Raw genomic sequence first — 24484 nt, forward strand, 5'->3', positions numbered from 1 at the left:
CACTTTAAAGCATTGAAGTAACTTCAATTTCCATTTCCTGCCCTAGTCATTCCTCTCTTTATCAGTGAGGAGGGACTCATACCAAAGGGATAAGGTTTTTGCCTGCTGTTTTACAGCTTGGGCTTGAAAATCTCTTGTTGTTGCTAGATATACAGACTGATTTTGCATACTGCTAGTCCCTTGGGGCGTAACGGTGTAAACTGGAGCCTCTGAGCTTGCATATGGGCGTTTGAGCCGGCCTCGTTTGACCAGAGGGCGATCCCTAATCCGCAGCCACCACCCCGCACGCTTCGCCGTCGGGAAGCGCCCCTTCGCAGCACCCGTAGCGTGCGCGTCAGGCCCCGCCCTCCGCGGTCCTTATATAAGTGGGCCCCTGGCGGCGCTGCCTGACTTCGTTCGGCTGTGTGGCAGAACGGAAGCAAGATGGCGTCCACAAGCCGGTACGGGAGGCCGGCTCCGCCGCCCGGGGTGGGGGGTGGTGCGCCATCTCTCCCTGCCCAGAGCACAGGAGAGGAAATGGCGGCGTTGCCCCTGCTACTACCCGGAGAGGGGCCGGTGTCTGTAGCTCGGTGCTCTCGGTTCGTGGCGCCGCCGGTTTCCCGTGTGTCGGGCCGCTCTGTGCGCTGCTCCCGGGGTGGCTGCAGGGCCGCGGAGGGCTAGGCCTCTCTGGGTTGCTCCGTGTGGGTTGGGCCGAGCGCGGCCCGAGGTGGGGAACGCCGTGGCTGAGCCCGCCGATTTGCGGCTTCGTGGCGTTAGTAATCGGCAGCGCTCCGAGGGGAAGTGAGCGTTTTTGGGGGGGTCGTGGTGAGCCGTGGCGTGGTTCCGGCCCCCTCGGTATTACCGGCGCTGGTGATCCAGCCCTTTATCCTGTAGGGCTAAGCGGAGCGCGGGTTGCTCCTGGCTCGGCTGGGCTGGAGATATGCCATAAGGCGGGAGATCGAGTGCCTTTCTCCGCAGGCCGGGTAGGCATTGCCTGGGCGCGGAGCCCCTGGTGTCGCTCACGCTCAACGCAGCCTCTGAGCCCAGGCGTCTGCTCCCTGGTTTGGCTCCAGGTTATCGGGTCCTGAAAACAGCTTCTGGGCTCCCACCCTAAATCCGTACCGGTACTAGGCGGTGGCCAGACTGTTGAGTTATCGGACTTTTTCCCTGGAGATGCATCGAGGTTTTTCTTTCAAGTCAGGAATGAAGGGAGGTCCATGGAGCGGGACTGTGGAGTGCCTCTGCGACTCCTGCTGAACCCGTCCTGGCATCCAGAGAGTGCTTCCTGGTAGTCTTATTACAATGCGGGAGCTATTTGCTGAGACGGATATTTACACACGTGCCATGCATTTTCCTTCAGTATACTGAACAGAGTATAGTGTACTTAAGCATATTGCCTTCATTTTCCTTTAGTGTTTCGAACCTGTATGTTATAAGAAGTACAGTGTGTGTGCGTATATATATATAGATAAACGAATTAAAATTGGGATAGGAAGACTAATTTTCAGAATGCTTTGTGAAGGTTATGTATAAACCCAAACACTGTTAGTATTTTTTCCAGGCTTCTGGGTTTGTTTTCTTTGGCTTAGCGTGTCACTAGCCTTCGGGTTAAAGTCAGATGTCAGATGATGGTGCATGCTTTGTCAGCTGTTTTCTTGTCATGAAACTACTGACTGGGAATAGTGAGAAGGAAAGTATTTTAAAGAGCTTCTGTGTAGTATTTGGATGTAATTTACATCTGAAGATCTAGTGTGTACATGTTCTTTCTGGAGGCTTTATTATTAATAATGATGTTGATTTTCAATTTTCAAGTCTTTCTGAACAGTTACTGGATAAAAATGGGGTGTTTTTTTTACTTTTGACTCGTCAGAAATATCTAAAGAGTAAAAATTTGGATGGAATTTATAGATTAGACTGAAATAATGGACTAGGGGAGAGGGGAAAACTCAGATAAGTTTAAGTTTTGATAGGATACTTTCTGAAATTGAAAGGATTAGGAGTTATATTTTGGCATCATCTGATTGAGGTTGGTGGGTGCTCATGACAAATTCTTTGTGATTACTTTCTGTGCCTTCTACTTTTTAGCTTGAGCAAAATGGTTTTGATGAATATATGGGCACCAGTTGTAAATATTCAGTTTTGAAATGATTGATTTTGACGTAATTACTGAACAGTCACTAGTAGCTTGAATGAGGTATTTACTTTTAAAACACTTGATTATTACCCTACTGGGTAACTAAAAGCTGTTGTGTTAAATAGTGCTAATGCTTTCTATAAAGTTTTTTGTGTATCTGCTGTAATTCTTAAAGATGTATGAGTGTGAGAGATCCCTGTTAGCAGAGCAGTTGTCTCATAGTCCCCTTCATGAGCTGATTGCTTATGTTAAGATACAACAATTAATGAGTTGCTTAATTTAAAATGGGCCTTTTTCTTCAGATACTGAAAATGTTAAACCAGTGATAGAACCAGGTATTTTCTAAACACGTATGTTGTGTTTGCACTACTTCCTGAATTAAGGGCCTGGTAGATAATAGTGATCTGGTTAGAAGGAGTGAAAACACTCATTTGCAATGAATCAATCACCACTAGCTTCTTGGGGAGCTTCATGTAGTGACAGAGAGTCAGACTGCACTTAATCAAGTCTGTTAATTAGATTTTTGATGTTTTAATTTGGAGTGGTTTTGGTACAAGGATGTATCACAAAAAAATTAGGAGATTAAGATGACTTAAAGTCTTGATTGTTGAATATAGTGTTACAGCACTTAAAAGGTGAAGTTCAGGTGTTAAGGTTAATATTCTATCACTTAAATGACTGTAAATTCTGTATTACTAAAGTGTTCTTTTCTGCAGGGAACTCTTACTTTTGGATATGCAGCCTGCTTGATTAAAAGTAACGAATGCTTCTAACTTTTTTATTCTTAGCTTGGATGTACTTCCAAGAGTGACTTGCCCAAATCATCCAGATTCCATTTTAGTAGAGGATTACAGAGCAGGTGATATGATCTGTTCCGAGTGTGGGCTAGTAGTAGGTAAGTAGCTGTTCGTATTGTTGTGAATTACCATATAACCTCTGTGTGTAGATTTGTTTTCCCACGAAACTGGTATATAGTACTTTGAGTATTAAAAGGCTTTTTTTTCATGCCTAAATGTTTTATGATGTTCTGTTGGCTGAAAGCTTCCTGTTTTGAGTAGTCTGCCTTTTGGTAACTTCTTGCATTATGAAAAGAACAAAACTATTTTTAAAGCTTGAAAATATGTTGTAATATTGAATTAGAGTATTGTGCTGTCTAGTCAATCTATTGTTCTGTCTTTTGTAATGACTGTTGTTTCAGTCATGAAAGTATAAGAAATGTAATAAAAGCTCTTTGTCAAATAACTTGCTTAAAGAAAAAATATAAAAAAAGTCTGTTTTCCCTTGGTTGGAGTTTATCTTCTGCCTTGGAGGAATTCTCTTTATATCCTTGTCAGCACCTGTTCTTGTTAATTGCTTCTCCTAAGGCTTGCATGACTATCCAAAGTAAATATCCAGTTTTTCCTCTGGAATTCTGCTGAGCTCTTACTCAGTTCATGTGGCAGCAACTTCCACAGTCTAAACTGTATTTCGAAGTATAATGGAATAAATAAAATGAAAGTTGTTTTGAATAAGAGGCAGAGAGAACCATGCTGTCGTAGAACATGCTGCGTGTTCATTTTCATGGATCTTTCCTAGGATGAGCATCTTACTGTGCATCTTACTGTCTTTATTCCTTTTGCATGGGAAACTTTTCATGCTCGTGTTATGGTCATTCTTTAAACCTCATTTATTTCTATTAATTTTTTTATACATGCTATGACCAGAAGAAACTCCTCAGTTTTGAGGGTACATATTCAGGAGATTTGGTCAGTGATGCTAAATATTTCAGATGGTTTTATGTTCCTCTCTGTCCTAGACTGTGGTGATTTTGTTGGCTCTTGTCTTGTACTGAATTCAGGTTTTTCATACAGGTGTTAGCATAAAGCTAAGTGTTTAATAAGTTGTGTCAAAAGTAGTACTAATTTAGCTAGGTAATTAAAATATGTTCCTTTTTATGCAAAAACCAACCATCCACATAGTTTATTAAAGTAAACGTTAAAGCATCGAACCTGGAGTACCAGTTTCCTTTAAAATGATGAAACCATTTAAAATCAAGGGAAAGGATTGTCACTGGCTTTGTTAAAAGAAGGGCTGGTTTAAGTTGCATAAATTCTGATAAATGTAATAAATTTGCTGGTTAGAAATTCAGATGGCCACAGCAATATTTCCTATTGAAATACGGTAGTTGGCGTCTAAGTTACTGCTTAAAAATAGTTTAGTCCATATTCAGCTGTCTGTGTGGCTACCATACGAGTTGAACCGAAAAATGTAGAAAAGCCCATCTTCATCAGTTAGCAACTTATAGCTAATTCTGGCTTTAGAAGAAGAGGAGGTTTTGCTTGATCTATTTCATTGTTCAGAACTTGGGAGCTTCTCAAAAATCTCTGTTCATGTACCTTCTGTTACCCAGTCACAAGGTATTCTTGCTTCAGTTTTACTCTCTGCTGTCTTCTGAATCAGTAGCGTTGGAGACTTCTTGAACTCAAGTTGTCAGCATTTTAGATGAGCAGAATCATTAAAATCTTTACACAAACTTTTGCCAAGTTGATTTTTCAAAATGTGTTTAAAATGGTCTTGGTCTTCTTTACAGCTAACATGAGGGTAAAAAATGTAGTGTGTTTTTCTTTAAGCATACTGTATATTTTAAGTAGGCCTTTCTGTATATTTATCACTAAAAGGTTTTAACGTTTACTTTTGTGATGCTAATTGCTCTCATTCTGTCCTGCCTTACTTCAGCAATGTAGTTTACCTGCATGTGTTCAATTCATTACCTAGGGTAGCTAACAGCTAGTTTGGAAAAAACCCCAATTAAATCAGATTTAATAAGTAATTGAAAAGTGCATGAGCGAACAGAAGTGTTTATATTCAATGTTTTCTGTTCTGGCAAGAAATTTAGAGAAGGAGAAAACCAGCTCCAGTTCTTAATGCCTGTTTGCAGGTGATGAGTGTGAAATAGGGATGTTTCAAAGGAGTGAAGGCAAAATTCTGTTCCTGAATGAGAACTTGGGTGTTTGTTTCACATTCCTCGATACAAGTTCCCCTGAAGAGAGTAGTGATTTCATTTCCTTTCTCATATAGAGAAGTTGTGAAATTGCGTTCCAACGCTTTCCTAGGTCATCCTGTGTAGCTGATGGGAATAGGGACCCCTGAGAATATGTCTGGAGGTGGGCTGGAAGTTAGTGGGATCTTTATCACTGAGGGGGATCAGTTAGAACAGTTAAAAATCCAAAAGACTCAATACATTTAGTAGCCAAAGTGTTACAGGTTTACTTGAAAATACTGTGATATTTTCCAGAGCTCTGCTGGTTTATGTGGGGCTCAATGGTAAAGGCTGACTTTGTGCATTTGTTTTACTGTTGTGTTTAGTAATATGACTTCTCTGATTTTGTTTTTTAGTACAATGTAGCTGAAATCAGATGAAGAGTCTTTGACTAAGTGTATTTTCCACTTGAGGTGTTTCTTGCTTGCTATGACAAAGTACTACAAAGTGTGAGTTAAACGTATAACTGTGGGAAAGGATAAAATAGCTCGTGCATAGAAAATTTTCAGGATTGTAATCAATCTTCTGGGAATATGAGATGGAGTTAATGTCATGACTGAGATTGTGTTAGGTCTGTAGCTGGGAGGGAAAGAAATGGGTAAGTTTGGGAGAGCGGGAGGCTAGGAAAAGGAGAAGCTCATCTCTTTAGCAGTTGAATTCCATGTCTTAGGCAGAGCTGTCTATTGGAAGCATTACTTTTTAAAGGGATTTTTTGAAAAAGTTCTTTATTCAAAGTTGCTTTTTACTTATAGGTATTGTTCTTAGTGTCTCAACAAGATGGGAATTTGAAATTAAATCCAGTATACTGTTTTTTCTTTGCATTTTTTCACTTGGTTGGAGTAAGCTGCTGTTTTGCTGTGCGGTATTGAAACAATTAAATCTTGTCATGTCAGTATGATTGAAGCTGGTGGCTGGTTTATTATTGCTTCTAAATATAGCTTCAGTCTACTAAAAACTCTAATCTGCCTTTTCATTGTTACCTTTCCTGGGTTAATTTATGTTCCATCTTTTCATGGTAACTGTTTCCAGCTTGTTAACTTTTCTTCCTGCTTATTGCCTTTTACATGAAAAGCTGTTGGAGACTTTGGCAGTTATCCATGGATTTTTTTATGTTAGCCTGGAATGGCATGTATCTGAAACTTTGCAAATCCATGTCCAAGTTTATCTGCTGTCATAAGTCTGGTGTTTTATCATCCATAGTTCTCTCAAATCATTCTAGGATGTATGGTAGAGCGAGTGTTTGTGCTGACTTGAGAATTCACCAGCAGGGTTCTTTAGATTTGGAGAAGTGGTTAGTTAACATTGACTGTGTCTCATTCTTCAGACAGACTTGATGGGGGGAGAATTATGTTGTTCAAGAACACAAGGCTAGTATCTCTTTCTTGACAAGTAAATATTTTACTTGTGGCCTTTTTTACTACCTAAAAGGTAGTAAGTCAGCTGATAAACCAGAAGGAGCTGAAAGCAGTATCATAGTGGAATACAAGTAACTGAATTTTCTCAATATAGCAGGGTGGTGAGCTGAATTTCAGAGCAGAGTAAGGGTGATTCTAGGGGCAGGTACAGCTGTGTAGCATCTCGGCTAGGAAGGAAGACCTTTCTGATCTGAAACATCCCTTAACTTCTGTGTATTTTCATTATATGTTTTCTTAGTGTGCAGGAGTTGAAGCAGTGAGGAGTTTGGAAGGAGAAGTTAATTTGGAAACAGAAAACAGTTGGAAACAGAAGTCTGTTTTCACCTGGTGAGAAGCTTTGGATATATAGCAACTTGTTAAAGCTGTGAGTCAGATTCTGACCTCTATTCAGATGTTTATTTCAGATTCTGTGTATACCTGAGTGTTCAGTTAGAAAATGTGGGGGGAAAAATGTTCAATAGCTTGTAGTCAGCAGCGAGGCTGTTAGGAAATGCTGTCAGAACATTGGGTATGGCTGATGCTTCTGAAAAGTTTGATATCTAAATGATGCATCTTAAATTTAGGTATGGTCTATGCAGAACAGACAAGATTTAACTGTGCTGCAGATGTTGGGTTTTTCTCTCTGCAGTATAACGAATAGTGGAAAGGGGTTTTGTTATTGCTTCTGTGCTGGCCAGTCCATTACTCAGGTTGTCTGTCATTAGGGCTAGGATTGATTACATCTATACATAGTTGCTTTTCTGAAAACCAAAGAAACCCTTTTTTTTTTTAATCAGTTATTGGTAGTATCTTCTAAGTGGAGAAGGTATTTCTGCCTTGGGTCCAGTAGAGGCCAGTTACACCTATTCTAGTATCTTTGTACCTCCAAATGCTGAAGTCTCTTCGTATTTGAGTGTATGTTCGTGGTTATTTCTTTCTGTGAGTATTACCAACATTTAAAACTAAAGTGTGAGGTCTCAATTTAAAGTATTTTTTAAATAAAAAGGCATAAATTTTTAGAGATGCACCTTTTTACCTGGTTACTGCTTCTGCAGGTGCTATTCAGAGGGCTAAAAAATGTCTGACAGAAGTTAATTCTTGGCAAAAAACCTCTGCATCCACAGGAAAGCTAATTATAAAGGATGCTGATACTTAAAGAAATTCTGAGTAAGACTTTTGCATGAGCATTCACGGATGCTTGATTTACACAGGCAATTCATAATATGAGGTCATTTGCTAGCTTTTTTTCAGTCAGCATTTTAAATAGCCTGTTTTATAAGTTGAGCCCATTTCACTTTTAAAGATGGGTAATGGTTCTAGCTGTTTCAGCAAGTGTGTTTGCAACAGTGGAAACTTTAGATGTCAAAAGGTGGCATGTTTTGTCAGGCTTTGTGATAAGCTCCACTATTGGTATGAAGTTTCTTGGAGGGTGGAGGAGACTTTCTAGTTAGTGGGTTCTAGGCTGGGAACCAAGGGTGTTTGAGAGCCACTATGAAGAATGTTTCCATTAGTTGAAGTGCTAGATTTATCTAGTGGAGTAACAGTAAGAACTGGAATCATCCTATTTAGGGAATGCTTTTTACTTACTTCCTTATCAGGTTGACAAAGTGATTTAGGGTAAATAGGGCTACAAATGATCTGAACTCCTCTGATGGAAGAAGAGTCCAAAGCCTCTTATTTCTGGGATGTGGTGTATATCAGACGCAAGGCTTTTCCTTGAGATTTCGCATCTTGGAACCTCCTTTGCAAGTACTGGAGGGCTTTGTCTTTGGAAGGCCACAAGTCCTGGAGGAGTTTAACTTCAACTGACCAGACTTGTCCACCAGACTGTTTAACATTTTTACTCCTTTTCATTCTTTCAGAATTATTACAAGTTGATGGTTTAGGAAGCTGGAAGTCCTTTGGAATTTGTCATCATTTTGATAAGCAGGAGCTGCTCAGTCTTCTGTCACTTGTTTGCCTGCAGTGCCCTACTCTTGTTTCAATCTGTAATTGCTTATAGGTACTGTAGTACCCATGATGATATTGATGACTGGAAACTAAGTGAGGTTTTCTGTTGATTTCTTTGTATGTTTGTTTCTTGTTTTGGTGGGGTTTTGTTTGATTGGTTTTGTTTAACCTGTATTTGTTTAAGCCTGTATTGGTTCTGTTTGTTATTTCAACCTTGTGAATAGGCTGTTGGTGATAATGCATTTGTGGTGTTAATGATTTATTGAAAATAAGGTAACTTTGTAGTTTTGGAAGCTATAAAGTTGAGTACTACTGCATGGGGCAGTGTGTAAGCTAATAAATAAGAACATGGAAGAGTAGATATCTGGAATGCTGTGTCTAATTCTGGGCTCCTTGGTAGTAGAAAGGTAGAGATTTGCTGAAGCAAGTCCAGCAGGAGTTTCAAAAGTGATTTAGGGATTGGAGCATCTTCTGTATGAGCCGTAGCTGGGCCTGTTAGCCTGGAAAACAGAAGGCTCAGTTCAGCTTGGCTCTGTGCAGTTACATGTCTTCACAATTCTTCCCAGCTTGTAGCCTGCTACCAAAGATTTTCATTGTAGTTTGTCTCAGCACCTCATTACTCTGGTTAATAAGGAGTTGACTGAAATGAATTGTAATTCTATATCTTATTTTTCTTAAATTTGGCATTGTAAAACGCTTTTAATTAAAAGTATAATGTATGCGCTCACTAGATGGCAGCAGATTCCTTAAATAACTGTAAGAATGAAACATTAGATATAATAGGTATTTAAAATGCAAAGAAACTCTAATATTATCTTTGTTAAGATTAAAGTATTAGTTCATAATATATGGAGCTTGATACAGTCAATGGACAGCTAACACTGAAGCTTCCCTGAAAGACTTTAAGAACATACCTTCTCTGAACTGTTTCAAGACTAGATATGAAAGATAACATTACTTGAGGCTTGACTTTCATCCTATTTCTTGCTTTGTTTAAACATCTTCAATTTGCAGCTGTATTGTCTTCATATAACAGATAATACAAAATGGAAAAAGAGAACAAAATACATGTGTATTATGAGTAACTGCAATGTTAAAATAGCTGGGATTATTTCTCTATAATCAGGGCTTATTGAAGGAAAATATTTTCCCTTGAGAAATTGCGTTTTCTGTTAAGAGAGGGAGCAAACAGATGTAATTTGATGTGTAGACATTTTAAGCTAAATTTTAGGAGTAGTTAGAAATGATATTTTACTTTCTGATACTGACCTGAGTTTCCTCTTGTGTTTCTGTAGCGCATGCTCTTTGCATTTGGCAGTTGTGAAGAAAAGCAACCCTGGTCTGGGGTTTTCCGTTTTGAATAACAGTTCTGCATTTCACTAAATGAGCTTTTCATATGGTGGGTAACCTGAGTCAGTGAAGGTTGCAGTGTGTGTCTCCACTAGAACCTGTGTGACAGGCTATTAGACTGTATTTTAAAGAGTAACTCAATACTGGAAGTGTAGTTTGACAAAATGAAGTGGGGCAATGGAAGAACACTCATGGTCAGAAAGATGCTTCAAGGCATCAGTCTGGAGGTCGTTCCACACAGTTTTGGTCCTGTAAACTGCTTTTTTTGTATGTACTTTGGAGGAGGAAGCTGAGACCAACTCATTGGTTTGATGAAAGTATAAATAAAGGAGTGTCTTGTGTAACCACATCGAGTGAAGCTTGTTTTTGTTCAAAAGGACTGCATCAAAAGGAAGTAGTGAAGGGGATAAGCAGCCACTCCCATACTTATCACAGCTGGTTACCATTACCAAAACCAATATACTGATGATGTGAGAAAGCAGAGATGATTTTATAAGGTACTTATTGGAGGCTTATTTTTTACTCTGATGTTTGACTGTCAGGCCCATTTTTCAGGTGCTTCAGGAAAGCCTGTCAGTGGTGTGTGACTCAGCCGGTTCAGTTTAGGACTTGAAATGTTACCTCAGGGCCAGTCTTTAAGGCTGGTTCCTTACACTGCTTTTTGTAAGACTGACTTTAGTATTGCAAGACTTTGTTTTGATCACTTAGGGTGGGGCTTGATTTCAGCTGTACCAACATCACGGTTGCAAACTGGCTCTTATGTTTTGAAGAGTTACAAATGATAAATGCCACCAGGTTTTTGTGTGTCTGTGTGTCGAATGGGATGATCAGCTGCTTGTAGTTGAGCATGTTTTCCACCTATGGAAACCTTTTGGCCTATTTGTTCCATTTTTGTTCATATTTCTAGCTTGTGTCTGTCACTTTTATAGAAGCCTTTTGAAAAGTGGAATGCACTTCCTAGGACCTCTGTATGCTTTAAAGAAGAGTGAGCACATACAGGAAAAACTTCTTTTCTGCAATAGCAGATTTCTTGGCAAAGTAAAGGTATTTGCGTACTGCATCTTAATTACACAAATGCTTTATATTCAGTGATTTGTTCTACTTAATCTTTTCTCACTCTGAACTAGTAGTCTCAACCCTCTGTTTGTAATATGTTTGCCAAATCAGGCAGTGATATAACGCTTTTTTGTTAGAGCAGGAATGGTTCACAACTCACAAGAAGGCAGATCCCTGAGTGAGTCATTTAGGTCATTCCCACTTGTGTGGAAAAATATTACATCATTGGCCTGTACTCAGTGTTCTATTTATACCATGCCAGAATTTTAAGTACATTTTGCTTTTTTTAGATGCTGTAAACAGTATTAGGGGGTTGTCTTAAAGTAAAGTTACTGCTAGGCCATAGAAGGAGCATTACTGAATCAAATATTTACAGAGTCCAGGAGCTAGAGGACGTGCTGTCTGCTAATTTAAGCTTGCAGAAAGAATAGATCTGTGCCATTTTTAACCCTGCTATGCTCTTATCCTTCTAGTTTGTTTTTATTTATGTGTTTCTCCCTCCATTGGTTTTCATTAGAGCAGTAAATAAAGGTGGAGCATAGCTGTTAGCATGTCTGGCAAATCTCGGTGAGAACACCTCCAAGCTAACTCTAACCTAAATATATTCTTTTTGGTCGTGGTGATTTCTAATGATTCATTCACAGCTTTGAATTTCAAGCATATTCCTTTATGGTAAGAATGATATTTCTCATTTGGAATAAAAGTCCCCTGTGGTAATTGTGCAGTCACACCACTGTCCATTGCTGCTATTTTTTCTCTGGCTTCGTATCTTGTATTTCCATTGTTTGAAGAGCGCTTTAGTCTGTCAGCTTGTATTTTCACCAGCTCAAATCAGCCTCTGTGGTTTCATCCTAAGACTTCCATACTGAACATTTTTCATGCAGTCAAATCTACTTGTTTTTTGGCAGATGTTTCTTTTATAACACACTTAAACACCGATAAAGATAGTGAATATTTCTTCATGTTTAGCAAAGCAGGGTGACAATTATAATGTATAATTATAATGTAGTTTCTTCTGATATCCTACACAGCTGTAATCTGCTTTACTGCAAAACACTAAGAAAAGTGTTCCTTTTGTGCTTTTCTGTGTGTTCTTAAAATATTCTGTAGTATTGCTCTCTAGGCAGTGCCTTTGAGATGCAGCTTTTACCAGACCTGTGAATGTTGGTTCATTCACAGAACATGTTTAGTGTGGTTTTTCTTCTTACTCTGAATCTTTAGTTAAACTCTTCCAGGTTTAACAGGGTAGATTGAGTTTAAGAAGAAATAGTTTTGTATATGTATATTGAGAGTTGATACTGTCAAGTGTCATAAACAAAGTTGGGCAGGGTCAGACCTGCTGTCATCAGCAAGAATCAAACTGCAAAATGTCATTATGGTGGGTTAGAAGGTGGTATCTTTCGGAGTACCAAGCACCTGGAGCTCATGCTCGGAAGTGATTTACTACAGCTTAATAAGATTGTACAAGTGACTTACCTATCATGCACAACTTTGAACACATGGTAAACGCCATGGTAACTTGTTAAGTTACAGTAACTGACTTGTGTAAATGCTGCAAATGTTGTAGGCAACCACAGCCTCCAGCTTGAAATCAGGGTCTTGGTTCCTTTTGGTGTTGAAGGCCTCACAATACTCTTCAAGGGTAACTATAACTTTCTAAGTTCTGGATGTGTTTCTCTGTTTTCTCTGCAGCTCTAGTTGCATTTTGCTTTTTTCCCATTGCCTTCAGCTTAACTTGTAAATCCCAAACATTTTGGTACATTGTCCTGCAAGTTACCGCTCTGTTTGGGAAGGCCAACAGGCTGCCCTCTTCTAATGGATATGTGAGATATGATATTTAATAAAATATTTCAAACTCAATGGAGACTGTTGCTTTCTGTGAACTCAGGTGACCGAGTCATAGATGTAGGATCGGAGTGGAGAACTTTCAGCAATGACAAAGCCACAAAAGATCCATCTCGAGTTGGGGATACCCAGAATCCTTTGTTGAGTGATGGCGACTTGAGTACAATGATTGGCAAGGTAACACTTAAAATTAAATTTTACCAAATTTCAATGCTTTTATGTCAAGTATGTTTGTATATCTGCAGGGAAAGTATTCAGAGAATATATTTACACAGAGATTTTGTCTGTAAAATGTGGCTCTTTCCTGCGGGTAGCAGGAAAGACCTGACCTCTTCAGCAGAAGGAAGCTTTGCAGTGCTCTGGGGTTACTTGCCACTCCTTGGTATGCTGCTATAAATAGAAAAGCTGATGTTGCAATCTTTAAAGAAACCCTTTGACTTAGCATGTGTATTTGGGATGATTCTGAAATAACAGTTAATTAGTTTTGAGGTCTTAATAGCTGGTACTGCCCAACTTGAACTGTCATGTTTTGGTAATAAAATCTGTATCAGATTCCTATTACAGACCCGGAGATCTACATGCACATTGTACGTGTTCTTCCAGTTAATGTTCAAGCACTGAATGTAGAATTCTTTCATGGTGTTAGTGCTCCAGAAGAAAGTATACATTTGAGCTGAAAATTAGTGGTATGGCCATTTCCCCTGCAGTTTCCCCTGAGAAAGCAAGCAAGGTTAATTGCTCAAATGCACTGCCTTTAATGACAGAAGTAGTGACTCAGGTGAGTTTTCATTGTTGCCCTTTGTGTTCTGTTTTTTTTGTTTTTTTTCCCTGCAAGATCCAAATGGATTTGTGGATTTCTTGCCTGTTTCATGAGGGCTGGTCCAGTTGCTGATAAAATGCATTGCTGCTTTGTGTGTGGTGGTACATGCACGCTAGGGTTTCTTAGAAGCTTTTGTTCCAGTGACGTTGCTAGGATGAAGAAGTAGATGCATTTAAACATGTATGGATGTCTGTATGAATACTTCTTGACCAAGAGTTCTTCACAGAGATGAAGTCACCTAGTGAGTACAGATACAGACAGCTAATTTTTCACCACCGGTGAAAAGGAAACCTTCTGTTCAAGGAATTGTCCAAATAGATGCTTATGTTTTGGACAACTCCAAGCATTGCTGCCCGCCAGATTTTAGCATGCCTTATGGTGGCTTTTAGAATCCATTCAGGCAAATTAATTTCTGCACTGTTCCATTAAAAAGGTTGGCATTGCGAAGTAGCTCTGTAAAGTAGTGTTGTAGAGTCACTGGAGTTTTAATGTGACCTCTGTAGGTCCAGAAAGATTGTAGATCTCAGGGCTTGGATTTCTGTTGCTGATTTGTCAGCTGTGATAAAGATCAGAAATACATTTTTAGAGACAGGTGGAGAAATGGACTGTTTGCTCCAGGTTCACCCTATTGTCTTGTTTGGGGCCTGTATGTTTGTTTCTGGGGGCTCAGTTGATTCAGTAGGTGGGATGACCTTTTGAGCTCTTTTAAGAACCCCTGTGTTCAAAAAGGTATTTCAGCTAAAGGTATAGAATTTGTATCCAGGTGAACAATTAGTTGTGCTGTTAACCCTCTTCTCTCTGGAGGCTGAGATCCTTATATAAATTAAGAGGGATGGCAGCCCTAGAGAGAGAATTGGAGATGGATATTCATTTAATTAAACATTTTTGCTGTTACCCAGAACATCCAAAATAAGTGTGACCAAACTTGCTATAGCAAGGAGTGCCATTCAGTGAAGACAGGATGTGGGAATGTCAATGTGGCATGAACCTATGAGAACTGTAAATAAAAACATCCAAGTACTGGAACTACCGGGATCAGCTTGGAGAGGGGGCTGTCTGTCCTACTTGAGTATTTTATTTGCACAGGGAGGAATTGCAGAAGAGAGACAGTAAGTTGGGAATCTGTTTGACAAACCAGGATGTGTTCTGTACTAGAGTTCCTGTGTTTGGTTTGCCGCTGAGCTGGGACTCTGGGATGTCAGCTCATAGATGTGGACTGTGTATCAGGAGCTGCTTTTTTTTCCCCAGAGAATGGCTTATATCAGCAAATGCTGAAGAGGTTTCCTATCAGTGCAGAAAGAGCATGAGTTTTGCAGCAAAACTAAGGGAAGTAGTACATTTTTGAAGCAGTTGTCTGAAGTCCCTGCCAGCAGTAGGCTGGGATGAGGATTGACCTAGATATGCGCAGTGGTTGAATAAGGGTGAAATTGATGTAGTCAGTAGGACGATAAGTAGTATCTGACAGAGTACAGAATGAATTCCAGAGAATGAAGCAGGGCAAGATTGTATTTTCTCAGTTAACAACATTTCTTAGAGTGGCCTGGAATGGACCCCAGATTTGTATGCCGAAGATTCCTTTTGCATGGGACAGGGAACAGAGGTATTCCTTTCTGCTTGAGGTAGAGCTAATTAGAGATAATAGAATCTTTAAGTCAAATAAACCACTCCCACCACCAAAAAGCCCCTACTTCAGAACCCAAACGCGACCTGTACTGTGGAAAATCCGAAAGAGAGGGACATTAATACGACGCGCAATGAGAATTATCAGAGATCTGTTGTGACCTCCTGGGAATATAGGTGGAAATGGAATCTGAACGATTTGCCAGTTACAACAGTCAAGTTCTGGTGACTGGCTATTTCCTTGAAATAGTAACGGAAGGAGACAGTTCTGCCTCACAGAATGGTTTGTACTCTCTGTGCTGCTTCAGGACTCCTGCTGGGAGTATGTGGTCTTTATCTGCTAGCAGCAAAAGAGAGGCTGCTTTGCCCATGCAAAGGGATTAGTTACTAATTGGTTTCAGTACTTAAGGGACCCATCTGTCTGAGGCAGCAACAGCCTGTTTAGGAAGAAAGATTAATGTGTCTCTGAAGAAGAGGGTGAATAGCATAGTTGGCTGTGGTAGAAGTAGCTTGCATTTGTCAGACAGATCTTTAGGATATTGGCGCAGACCTGTATCTCTGAAGGTAGATACTGTGTACTGTGCTTGATTTGGTGGCCGATGCAGATCAATTGGAGGTGTGGTGAAGTCTGGCATTAGTTGTGACTTGACTGCTGAAGATTTCAGTTCTTTCTAAAACCCTCAACAAAAAGAGCAAGCAGCTTCTAGAACTGCTGTGATGTGAAGAACTCTTTTCTAAGAGAAAACTTGAAGATTTGCCACCTATCTTGTGGAAGAAGTTGTCTTTTGTCACCCTTTGTAATTAATCCATTAGCTCTTGTAGTAACTGCAATTACAAGAGAATTTAGGTTGGTCGAACAAGAAACTAGTGCAGTCTCTTGGTACAGAATTCCTATTCCTTGATCAGATGCCTCTGTAAGAAAGCTGACTGTTGTCAGGCTGTGTGGCCTGGATCTAGAATTGCTATATTGAGAAGCAGCAGCAAGACATCAAGGGCTGATGATTGAAAAAGAAGAAAGGCTCCATCAAGCTGTGTGAGCTGGTTGTACTGGGCAAGAAGATTGCCAGATCTGGGGGCATTCCTTGGCGCTGTGGATAACATCAGGTCAATGATGTGGATGATACTTCTGCTCTCTGCTATTAAAGGCATACAAAGCTCTTGGTTGCCAACACTGTAAACCAACCTCCACTGTGCCCTTTCAGAGATACCCACTGTTTACTGGACTGTGTTTTCTCACTCTACCTATCTTTGAGGCTGTTTCCAGGATTGTATCCATGAGATTTCCGCTTTGTTTGGAAGCCAAACAGGTATAACTTGGACAGGTACCTTTTTTGCGGAGATAGGAAAGATGTGAATAGATGTCTCGTAAAGGCCACAACAGTAAAATACACAAATCCTAAAGTCAATTTGATTTCAGTTAAAACTGTTTGGCTTCTGTTTTTATCATGAAGGGAACTGGACTCCTAACATGATTGTCAGGGGCTGAAGCCAAAAGGATTGTCTCTCGATTGAAAGGTGCAGAAGGAAAGTCGATGATGCATTTCAATAGTAAATGCAGGGAGAGTTGTTGTGGTTCACCTAAGTGGTTGAGATGGAAGAGTATTTTCTAACCCTTTTATAGTTGTGAGCTGTATGTAGGTATGACTCTTGGAAAGTGCTCATACCAACAGGGTATGTAAGAATACTTGCCTATAGCTGCATTGGTAGCTTCTATGTACATAAGCAAATGTTCAGAAGAAAGGATAACTGTAAGCAAGAAAGGCAAACATGAGAGGTAAAGGAGAACTATTACTACTATTACTACTACTGCTAATGTTCTAGGTGCTGTATAGTGGACCAGGGGAAATCCCTGTGGTGAAGAGGAATACTTGATGGCCCCAGTAATGTATTGCAGGTTTTTTTCATTTGAAAGGATGTTTGAAGGAGTAGGAAAAACCCAAGAATGATCTTTGAATCCAGTATCTGTCATAGAGAAACCTGGGTGGGAGCGAGAGTCCTGTGCTGGAGTCCTGTCTCCGCAGCAGGATGTGTGTGCACCAGAGATACGGGTGTTGCAGTAGAGGTTTGCAGTGAGCTCGTCAGAAGTGGGGTGTAACTGGAGGTCTTGGGTGTGGGGAAGTGGAACAGTGTAAGTGAATGGTCAAGAGTGAGCATTATGAGTGTCAGCCAAAGAGAGCATGTATTAAATGCAGATGTGTATCACAGAGATTATGGAATTAGAGGCTGTTTTAAAATAGAAGGGCAATTCCTGAGAACACAGATCAGGAGAGGAAATGAGCTCTGATTCCATCTGGCCAGCTCAGAGACATCCAGTATTTACAGACATGTTTAAGATTGATGGCTTATTGAAGACAAACATTTTAGACCTGTAGTTGGGCAAAATTGATTGCATATTTAATAGAAGTATGCAATTTTCACTATTGGTTTTAAGGTACAAAGAAAAAATGCATGTTTTAAGCTTGTTTTGAAGTTGCCAAGTTGAGTTGGTGGCTCTTACTTCTCCAAAGACCTAAAGCTTTTCTTTTAAGGTTTTCCTGGAAAGGCAGAATATATGGATATTTACTTTTTGCCACAATTAAGGCTTGCAACTGCTAGCAGCCACAGTATCATACTGGTTTTGAATAGGTCGTTGGTTTGGATGTTCTCTGCCTATGCCTTCATTTTCATAATTGAATTGTCATTGTAACAACTGTTTTCCATTTGGCCATAGAATTCAGTTTTCTTGACTTGCCGGTCCACCACAGTGCAGATGCAGCCCGAATGACCCATGGACCCCTCAGCATTGGTGACAGGAGTATTGAGATGCACACACTGGCTACAGAGTATTCATTTTATTCTTCAAACTGTGTCACATGAGGAAAGAAAAAATCCCTGCTCTGTTGTCCTCAGAAATCAGTGTTTGAACCTGATGTTTGGAACACTGCTCAATTGTGTGATTTACTTCAGTAATATTCATTTGCCCAATTGTTGGAACCGAATGCCTTGAATTAAGATGTATAAAGCTGGAAGATGTTTGCTCTTGAAATGAGGAGGAAGTTGCTTGTTTTACTGACAGTAAAATGTTCTTTTCTCAGGGCACAGGTGCAGCAAGTTTTGATGAATTTGGGAATTCAAAGTACCAGAATCGCAGAACTATGAGCAGCTCTGATCGTGCGATGATGAATGCTTTTAAAGAGATCACCAACATGGCAGACAGAATCAACCTCCCTAGAAATATAGTTGTAAGTTCATGTTTCCTATCCTTATATTGTTCTGGCATTGGCTTAGTTAGCATAATCTAATGAGCACATGAATTTTTGATACTGCTGCTAATTAAATGGCCTTGAGTTAATTAAATTTAGTCTTCTTGCTTTGAAGGATCGAACAAATAATTTATTCAAGCAAGTGTATGAGCAAAAGAGCCTGAAGGGAAGGAGTAATGATGCTATTGCTTCTGCTTGTCTCTACATCGCCTGTAGGCAAGAAGGTGTTCCAAGAACTTTTAAAGGTAAGGTTTTGGTGATACAGATTGAATTTTGCTGTGAGTAAAGGCCTAGTTACTGTCACTGTAGGAGGTTGGTTTTCTCATTCCTGGACTTAGTTGAATTGGCTTTTTTCAGCTATAGGTCACTTTTTGGGGAGGGAGGGAAGGGAGATGTCTTACACTTGAGGAGTAAGCTCTCAGGCATGAGTCATAATGTATTAAAATAAGCAGCTGAAAGTCATGCTGAATGTGGGTGAAACTTAAAAGGTTTTGCTTTGAAAGAATGATGGGGACTCATGAACTTAAGCCAACAGTTCTGCAGTAAATATGTGCAACTGGTCCCTGACAGGGGTACAGCTTCTTCTGGGATTGAGGGCCAAATTCCCATAACCAAGTGAACTGTGTTAGCTCCTTACAAAAAACATTCACTGACTGATGTGATTGGGAGGTTTCAGAATATACAAAGCTTATTTAATGATGGTGGTCCTTGTGACATTGGCCTTCTTTGAGGTCTTAATATACTGAGAATCAAATTTGACTGTTTTGGGGGAACAGAAGTCTGAAGTTTAATTTTTACTCTTCATTTAGAAATCTGTGCAGTGTCCAGGATTTCAAAGAAGGAAATAGGCCGGTGCTTTAAACTGATTTTGAAGGCTCTTGAAACCAGCGTTGATCTCATTACAACTGGAGACTTCATGTCAAGATTCTGTTCCAATCTGGGTCTCCCCAAACAAGTACAAATGGCAGCAACGCATATTGCCCGTAAAGCTGTGGAATTAGATTTGGTTCCTGGGAGAAGCCCTATCTCTGTAGCAGCTGCAGCTATTTACATGGCATCGCAAGCTTCTGCAGAGAAAAGGACACAAAAAGGTAAAACCTCCTTCCTTTTTATCTTCCTTCCTTCCCTATGTCTTGCTGCTTGAAAGGGAATTGGATGTTACTGTAAAATTTGGATGAGGTCTGTGCAAAGAGTGATAAGCTGCTATTCGAATTGGATACAGCAAGGACCAAAACAGGATCTCCCACTTCCCAAATTGAAAACTGAGTAATTTGCTATGCTCAGTATAAACCAAGTTCACTTTCTTCTGGCCCTAGGAGTTGGATTCTTGAATGCAGTGGACCAGTGCATTCTACTTAGCGTAACTTTAGCTTTACCTGTGCTATTGGTATGTGTACCTTCTACGATAAAACACTCCAAATGCAAACCAGGGGCAGTCACATGTAGTGTTATGGCTTTAGATTACTCTCTTCTGGTAGGGTAGCCCTTAGGAAGCCAGGGAAGAGTTCAGGGCTGCTCTTGAGCTCCAGAACAGTGTAGATCAGCTTCTGGAGCTGAAGAGAATTGTGCCTATGTGGGAGCAGAGCATAGGGAAGGAAAGGAGCTAAGGCTGCAGTGGTTAAACTTGGTGTAACAAAGGGATCCAAGTGCTCGTAGCTGGCTGTGGGAGCTCTGTTGATGTGTTGTGTCTAGTTCAGATAAGAAACATTTAAAATCTAGCAGTTTCTTAGTGGAGAGCTGCTTTTAGGTAGAGAATATCTATAAGGTTGTGGTGCCTTGTTCTGCATTAATCACTGCTTATTCTGTCCCTGGAGCTTTTGTCATGGTGACAGGGTCCTGGGCATGTGAGTGATCTAGAGCCCAAAGAGCGTGGTGCCTTCATCCTTGCTCACATTGAACTATTGGATTGTCTCTTAAGAGTGATTGTTAAAACAAAATACAGCTGCAGACATGGCTTCACACTCCTTCAGTGTCCTCAGACAATGCTTTTGTGCAGTTCAAGGTTTTAATTCCAAACTTAGTTAAATATGGAATAAATTTTAAGTGTCTGTGCATCTCAACCAAGTGTTTCCTCAGCATGCTAAACAGTGCTCCATGCCTCTGACACGTTTCTCTTGGCCCTCCTCCAATTTGAAACTAGTAGTATTTCAAGGTTGATAGCATAAGTTAGATTGTGGCATGTGAGAAGACAGTTAAATGTACAAAGTGTTAGTCACTGTGGTTAAAACCATTTTTACCAGGCTGCTGGAGAATGGGGAATTCAGCAAAGTGTGTAAGCACTTGTTGATAAACCATGCTTGCTGGTTCTTCTACACAAATGGCAGAAGTGGAAACTAATCACTTCTCTGTTTTTTGTCTTAGAAATTGGTGATATTGCTGGTGTGGCTGATGTTACGATCAGACAATCCTACAGGCTGATCTATCCTCGAGCTCCAGATCTGTTCCCAGCAGACTTCAAGTTTGATACCCCAGTAGACAAACTACCACAGCTGTGAAATTGTAGAGTTACTGTCAATTTCTATTAAACTGCCCCTATTCCCCCCAACCCAAGAAACTTCTGATCTTTTGCCTATAATAAAGGATGTACAAAGTGTTAATATTGAGTCTTCATGTTGTGGAACTGGAGGATATGGAGATGGAGCACAACTGCTGGGACGGAGCACACATTCCAAGGGTAAACAAACTCGTTGTGTGGCATTTTGTATGTATATATTAGTGGAATTAAATATTTAATGACTGTTGCAACCAACTTAATTTCCTATTGTTGTACTGATTTAGATTTCTTTTGTAGGGATCTAGTAAGATGTATTTTGGAAAATTGAAAATATGATGTAATTCCCAAATAAACCATTTTCCAAAAACACCACTTTGTGAACGTGACTGCAACTTGACATGCGGTCAGGGGCTGCTTCAGTGCTCTTGGCTTTCTAGTGTGGCTTTAGTATCGGTAGTAAGCTGCACAGTTGAGTGGGTGACCTGATCCAGAGTGCAAGCAGTAGCTGACAAGTGGTTAGAATATTTGCACAAGTGCTGCTGGGTTTGTGGGTTGTTGTCAAATGATGAGTGCTATCCTTGGCACTGTCTCCCTGATTCTCACTAATGTCTCTCTGCTTCGCTCCTGTGAATTTGACAGAACCAAGTAGCTGAAGAGAAATGTAAGGACTCTTACTTTAGTTGAATTCCTGACAACTGTGTGATGCAAGCTACTGCACAAAGTAACAAGCATTTCTAGTAAGTTTTTGTTGAACATCTCACCCTGCAGCCTGGCTGGCCAGTGGTCAAGCTTTTGGTGCTGTTACATTCCAAGTGTGAGCACTTGCTTGTTTGAAATGATGGGCCAGGTGCTGAGGAGCAAAGGCCAGAAGTTACTCAGCAGCACCCCCACCCCCCCACCCAAAAAAAAACCTAACAGCTTTGGAAACTAGCTGCCTCTTGACAGTGTCCCTTTGTTTGCAAAGCAACAAATGCACTGAACTGGGAGTCTTTTGGTGCCCAAGTTAATTTTGTATCACAGGTGCAAATTAATTTGAATTACCAAAATGAACAGCTGAGGGGTGAGCTTGCTCTACATCTGGTCCTCAGCCAGCCAGAGGGCAGTGCTAATAGCACCCATTGTCAATAGCCCCCACTGTTCTAGTGCTGGTTTAGTTTAATCCTCTTGGGCCTGCTGAGACTATGGCCATGTGGCAGCTCAACATTTTTTTTCCCTGTGAACAGGAGAGGCTGCACAGTTGCGTTACACTGCTGAGGCTGTTGGGTGCAGTCCTGAAAACTGCTGGTGCAGATGTTGAAGGTTGGTGGTCTTGGTAGGTTGGAGGGATTGTATTCTAATGGCTAATGTATTTCCTTAAACTTCGCTGCAACACTTTCTATTACCTGGGCTTTCTCTGAGCTGCTCAACCTCATCCATGGGAGAAGGTGAGATGCTTTGTATCAGCAGGGCCTGACCTTTAATGTCCTGTTACAGTTTGAAATGCAAAGGTGAAGGTTATTTTACAGTAGTGTACTGTAGAGCAGAATGTTAAATCTACTACATACAGGTTAAAAATTGCTGAAACTTACAATGATGCTCTTACTTCAAATACTTTCAGGCATTATGCATAAGCACTTGACATGCGAGAGGTCAGCATTTGCAGTTGATATTGTTACGTACAGCACAAGCTGCCTGGACTAAAATGTAAATACATCTGTGCAGAGCTAAGGAGTGCAGCAGGTGAAGGCAGGGTCATAGTATCCTGACCTGGCCCTGCCTCTTCCTGCCATCCTTAGCATGGAGATAGTAAGAACAGTGCAGCCCAGAGTCAGCACTAGCCCTGTGCTTCAAGGGGTGTTATAGTCTGAAAAACAGTTACTTCTGGTCTCAGTAGACTATGGTTAATGTGAAGCATTAACCATAGTTAACTATGCAGAAAAAAAAGTGTAACTGAATTCACTTTTAGGCATTTACAGCCCCTTTACTAAGCTGCTTTGAAGCTAAGGAATGTGGCTTCTCTTACAGAAGCTTCTCTTTCAGAAATGAGCTTTCCTGGTATGTGGGATGTCCTTATATGCAGCTGTGTGCATGGTACCCCACCAGTTCTTGGAGTTACAGGTGTAGGTCTGGGGAGCTGGAGAGGTTGTTGCAGCTCTGCAGTGTCTTAGCTAATTACCTTCTTGTGATACTGCAGCTGAGTGGTAGAAGGGCTGACTGACAAGTAGAGCCTTAAGTGCAAGTGAGGAAACTGGCTGCAATTCCATTGGTTTGGGGTTCTCTGCTATACACCTGTGTTGTTGCAGTAATGAGCCTGGAGAGAGCACTGGAACACTACAGGCTTGTATTTCCCCCTGTATAGCATTCTCCAGGCACTTCCTATATTAATTCTTGGAACCGCTTCTATCTTCTATGGAGCCAGGCCTTTCTGAAGTGATGGCGCAGTTGTGTACTGAAGTTGAGCAGCTGTAGGCAATGGTCTCATGTGCAATGTTAGTTTGTTCTCTAGGAGTAAAGGTTTCTTTTCTAAATGCGCTCAGAAAAGAAAGCTTCAGTCTCTGCTTAAAGAACAAGCTCCCCTGGGCACTGGGTTTTGGTTTGTGTGCAGAGCTTTCCTATGTAATGGGGGGAAGAGAGAGATTAGAATGGATAAATACCCAGGGAGGGGAGCAAGCATTACCTCTCCCTGCCATCCAGGGAAGCCCCTGAAGGGAGAATGCTGGCTCACACTGGCCTGACCCCAGTAGCCATGGTCTGCTGCTCCTTTCAGGACTGCTCTCCCAGGCAGGAGGAGGCTGCTTGCCTTTGGCAAGAAACTGGGGTTCTCTAAGTCCCCTCCTGATGGCAAGTTCTTTTCTGAAGTTACCTGTGGAAAAAACATGACAAGTCACTTCAAGAAACAGCAAAATCATGTTTGGGACACATTTTACAAATTACTCTATTTAAAACTTTTAATTTGTGATATTAATGACTGCAAAACACTTAGAATGACATTTGTTAAAGGCACATTTCATTTTAATGCATAGTGTACCATTCTAAAATAATCCTAATTTCCTTACAAAGTGCTTGAGCAGCCACATACAGATAAAGTATAGCAAAATATATTTACAATCTAGGGTTTAAAATCTTAATCTGCCTAAAAATACTTTAAAAACTACAGAGATAAAATTAGTGCTTTCTTTCCGCTTACCTGGGTGAACAGACCCTGCCCTCTAATTTTTTTTGCTTTTGTTTTTCTTTTCTTTTTTTGTGATTTACTTAGATTAAAAAAAGATTTCTGTACAAGATGTAGTTACAAAAATGGTATTTTTTGAGGATACTTTCATAAGTGTTAAGCACCCTGTTAGATGCTCATATATGTATTTGGGAACCAAGAAGGGCGAGCTGACTGTACCTCAAAAGCCTTGGTTTCAGCTGGATACAGGAACATGATTTGCTTGCTTACTGATCACAGTCTGGAAACAAGTGATGCTGAGAAGTGGCCTTGCTGCCAGATGTCGTGTGGAGCGTGGGGAAGCTGCCTGCCTTGTTCGCAGGGGCACAGCACCCACTTACACCTAGTACCCAGTGATTTCTTTTCCTCCCAAAGCTTCTCCCCTGCAGGT

At 40.6% G+C, this 24484-nt stretch overlaps 1 protein-coding gene across 11 annotated transcripts in view; it reads left to right on the forward strand.

Moving 5' to 3' along the window:
• Nucleotides 1–396: 396 nt before the first annotated feature.
• GTF2B (general transcription factor IIB) overlaps nucleotides 397–24484 on the forward strand; it is a 31588-nt gene continuing 7500 nt past the window's right edge. For 5 of the 11 annotated variants that reach the window (XM_080623566.1, XM_080623571.1, XM_080623576.1 and 2 more), the window contains exons 1-8: nucleotides 397–440; nucleotides 2902–3008; nucleotides 12771–12904; nucleotides 18242–18388; nucleotides 18525–18654; nucleotides 19219–19500; nucleotides 20771–21640; nucleotides 22127–22202. In XM_080623566.1, coding sequence (XP_080479692.1) covers nucleotides 424–440; nucleotides 2902–3008; nucleotides 12771–12904; nucleotides 18242–18388; nucleotides 18525–18654; nucleotides 19219–19500; nucleotides 20771–20904 — 951 coding nt within the window. In that variant the 5' untranslated portion in view covers nucleotides 397–423 and the 3' untranslated portion in view covers nucleotides 20905–21640; nucleotides 22127–22202. Of the gene's footprint in view, nucleotides 441–2901; nucleotides 3009–12770; nucleotides 12905–13014; nucleotides 13506–18241; nucleotides 18389–18524; nucleotides 18655–19218; nucleotides 19501–20770; nucleotides 21641–22126; nucleotides 22216–24484 lie in introns of those variants that run through there. The other 6 variants (XM_080623570.1, XM_080623569.1, XM_080623573.1 and 3 more) reach the window with 6 other exon arrangements.

Source organism: Psittacula echo, assembly GCF_963264785.1.
Source record: "Psittacula echo genome assembly, chromosome: 7".
Taxonomy (NCBI): Eukaryota; Metazoa; Chordata; class Aves; order Psittaciformes; family Psittacidae; genus Psittacula; species Psittacula echo.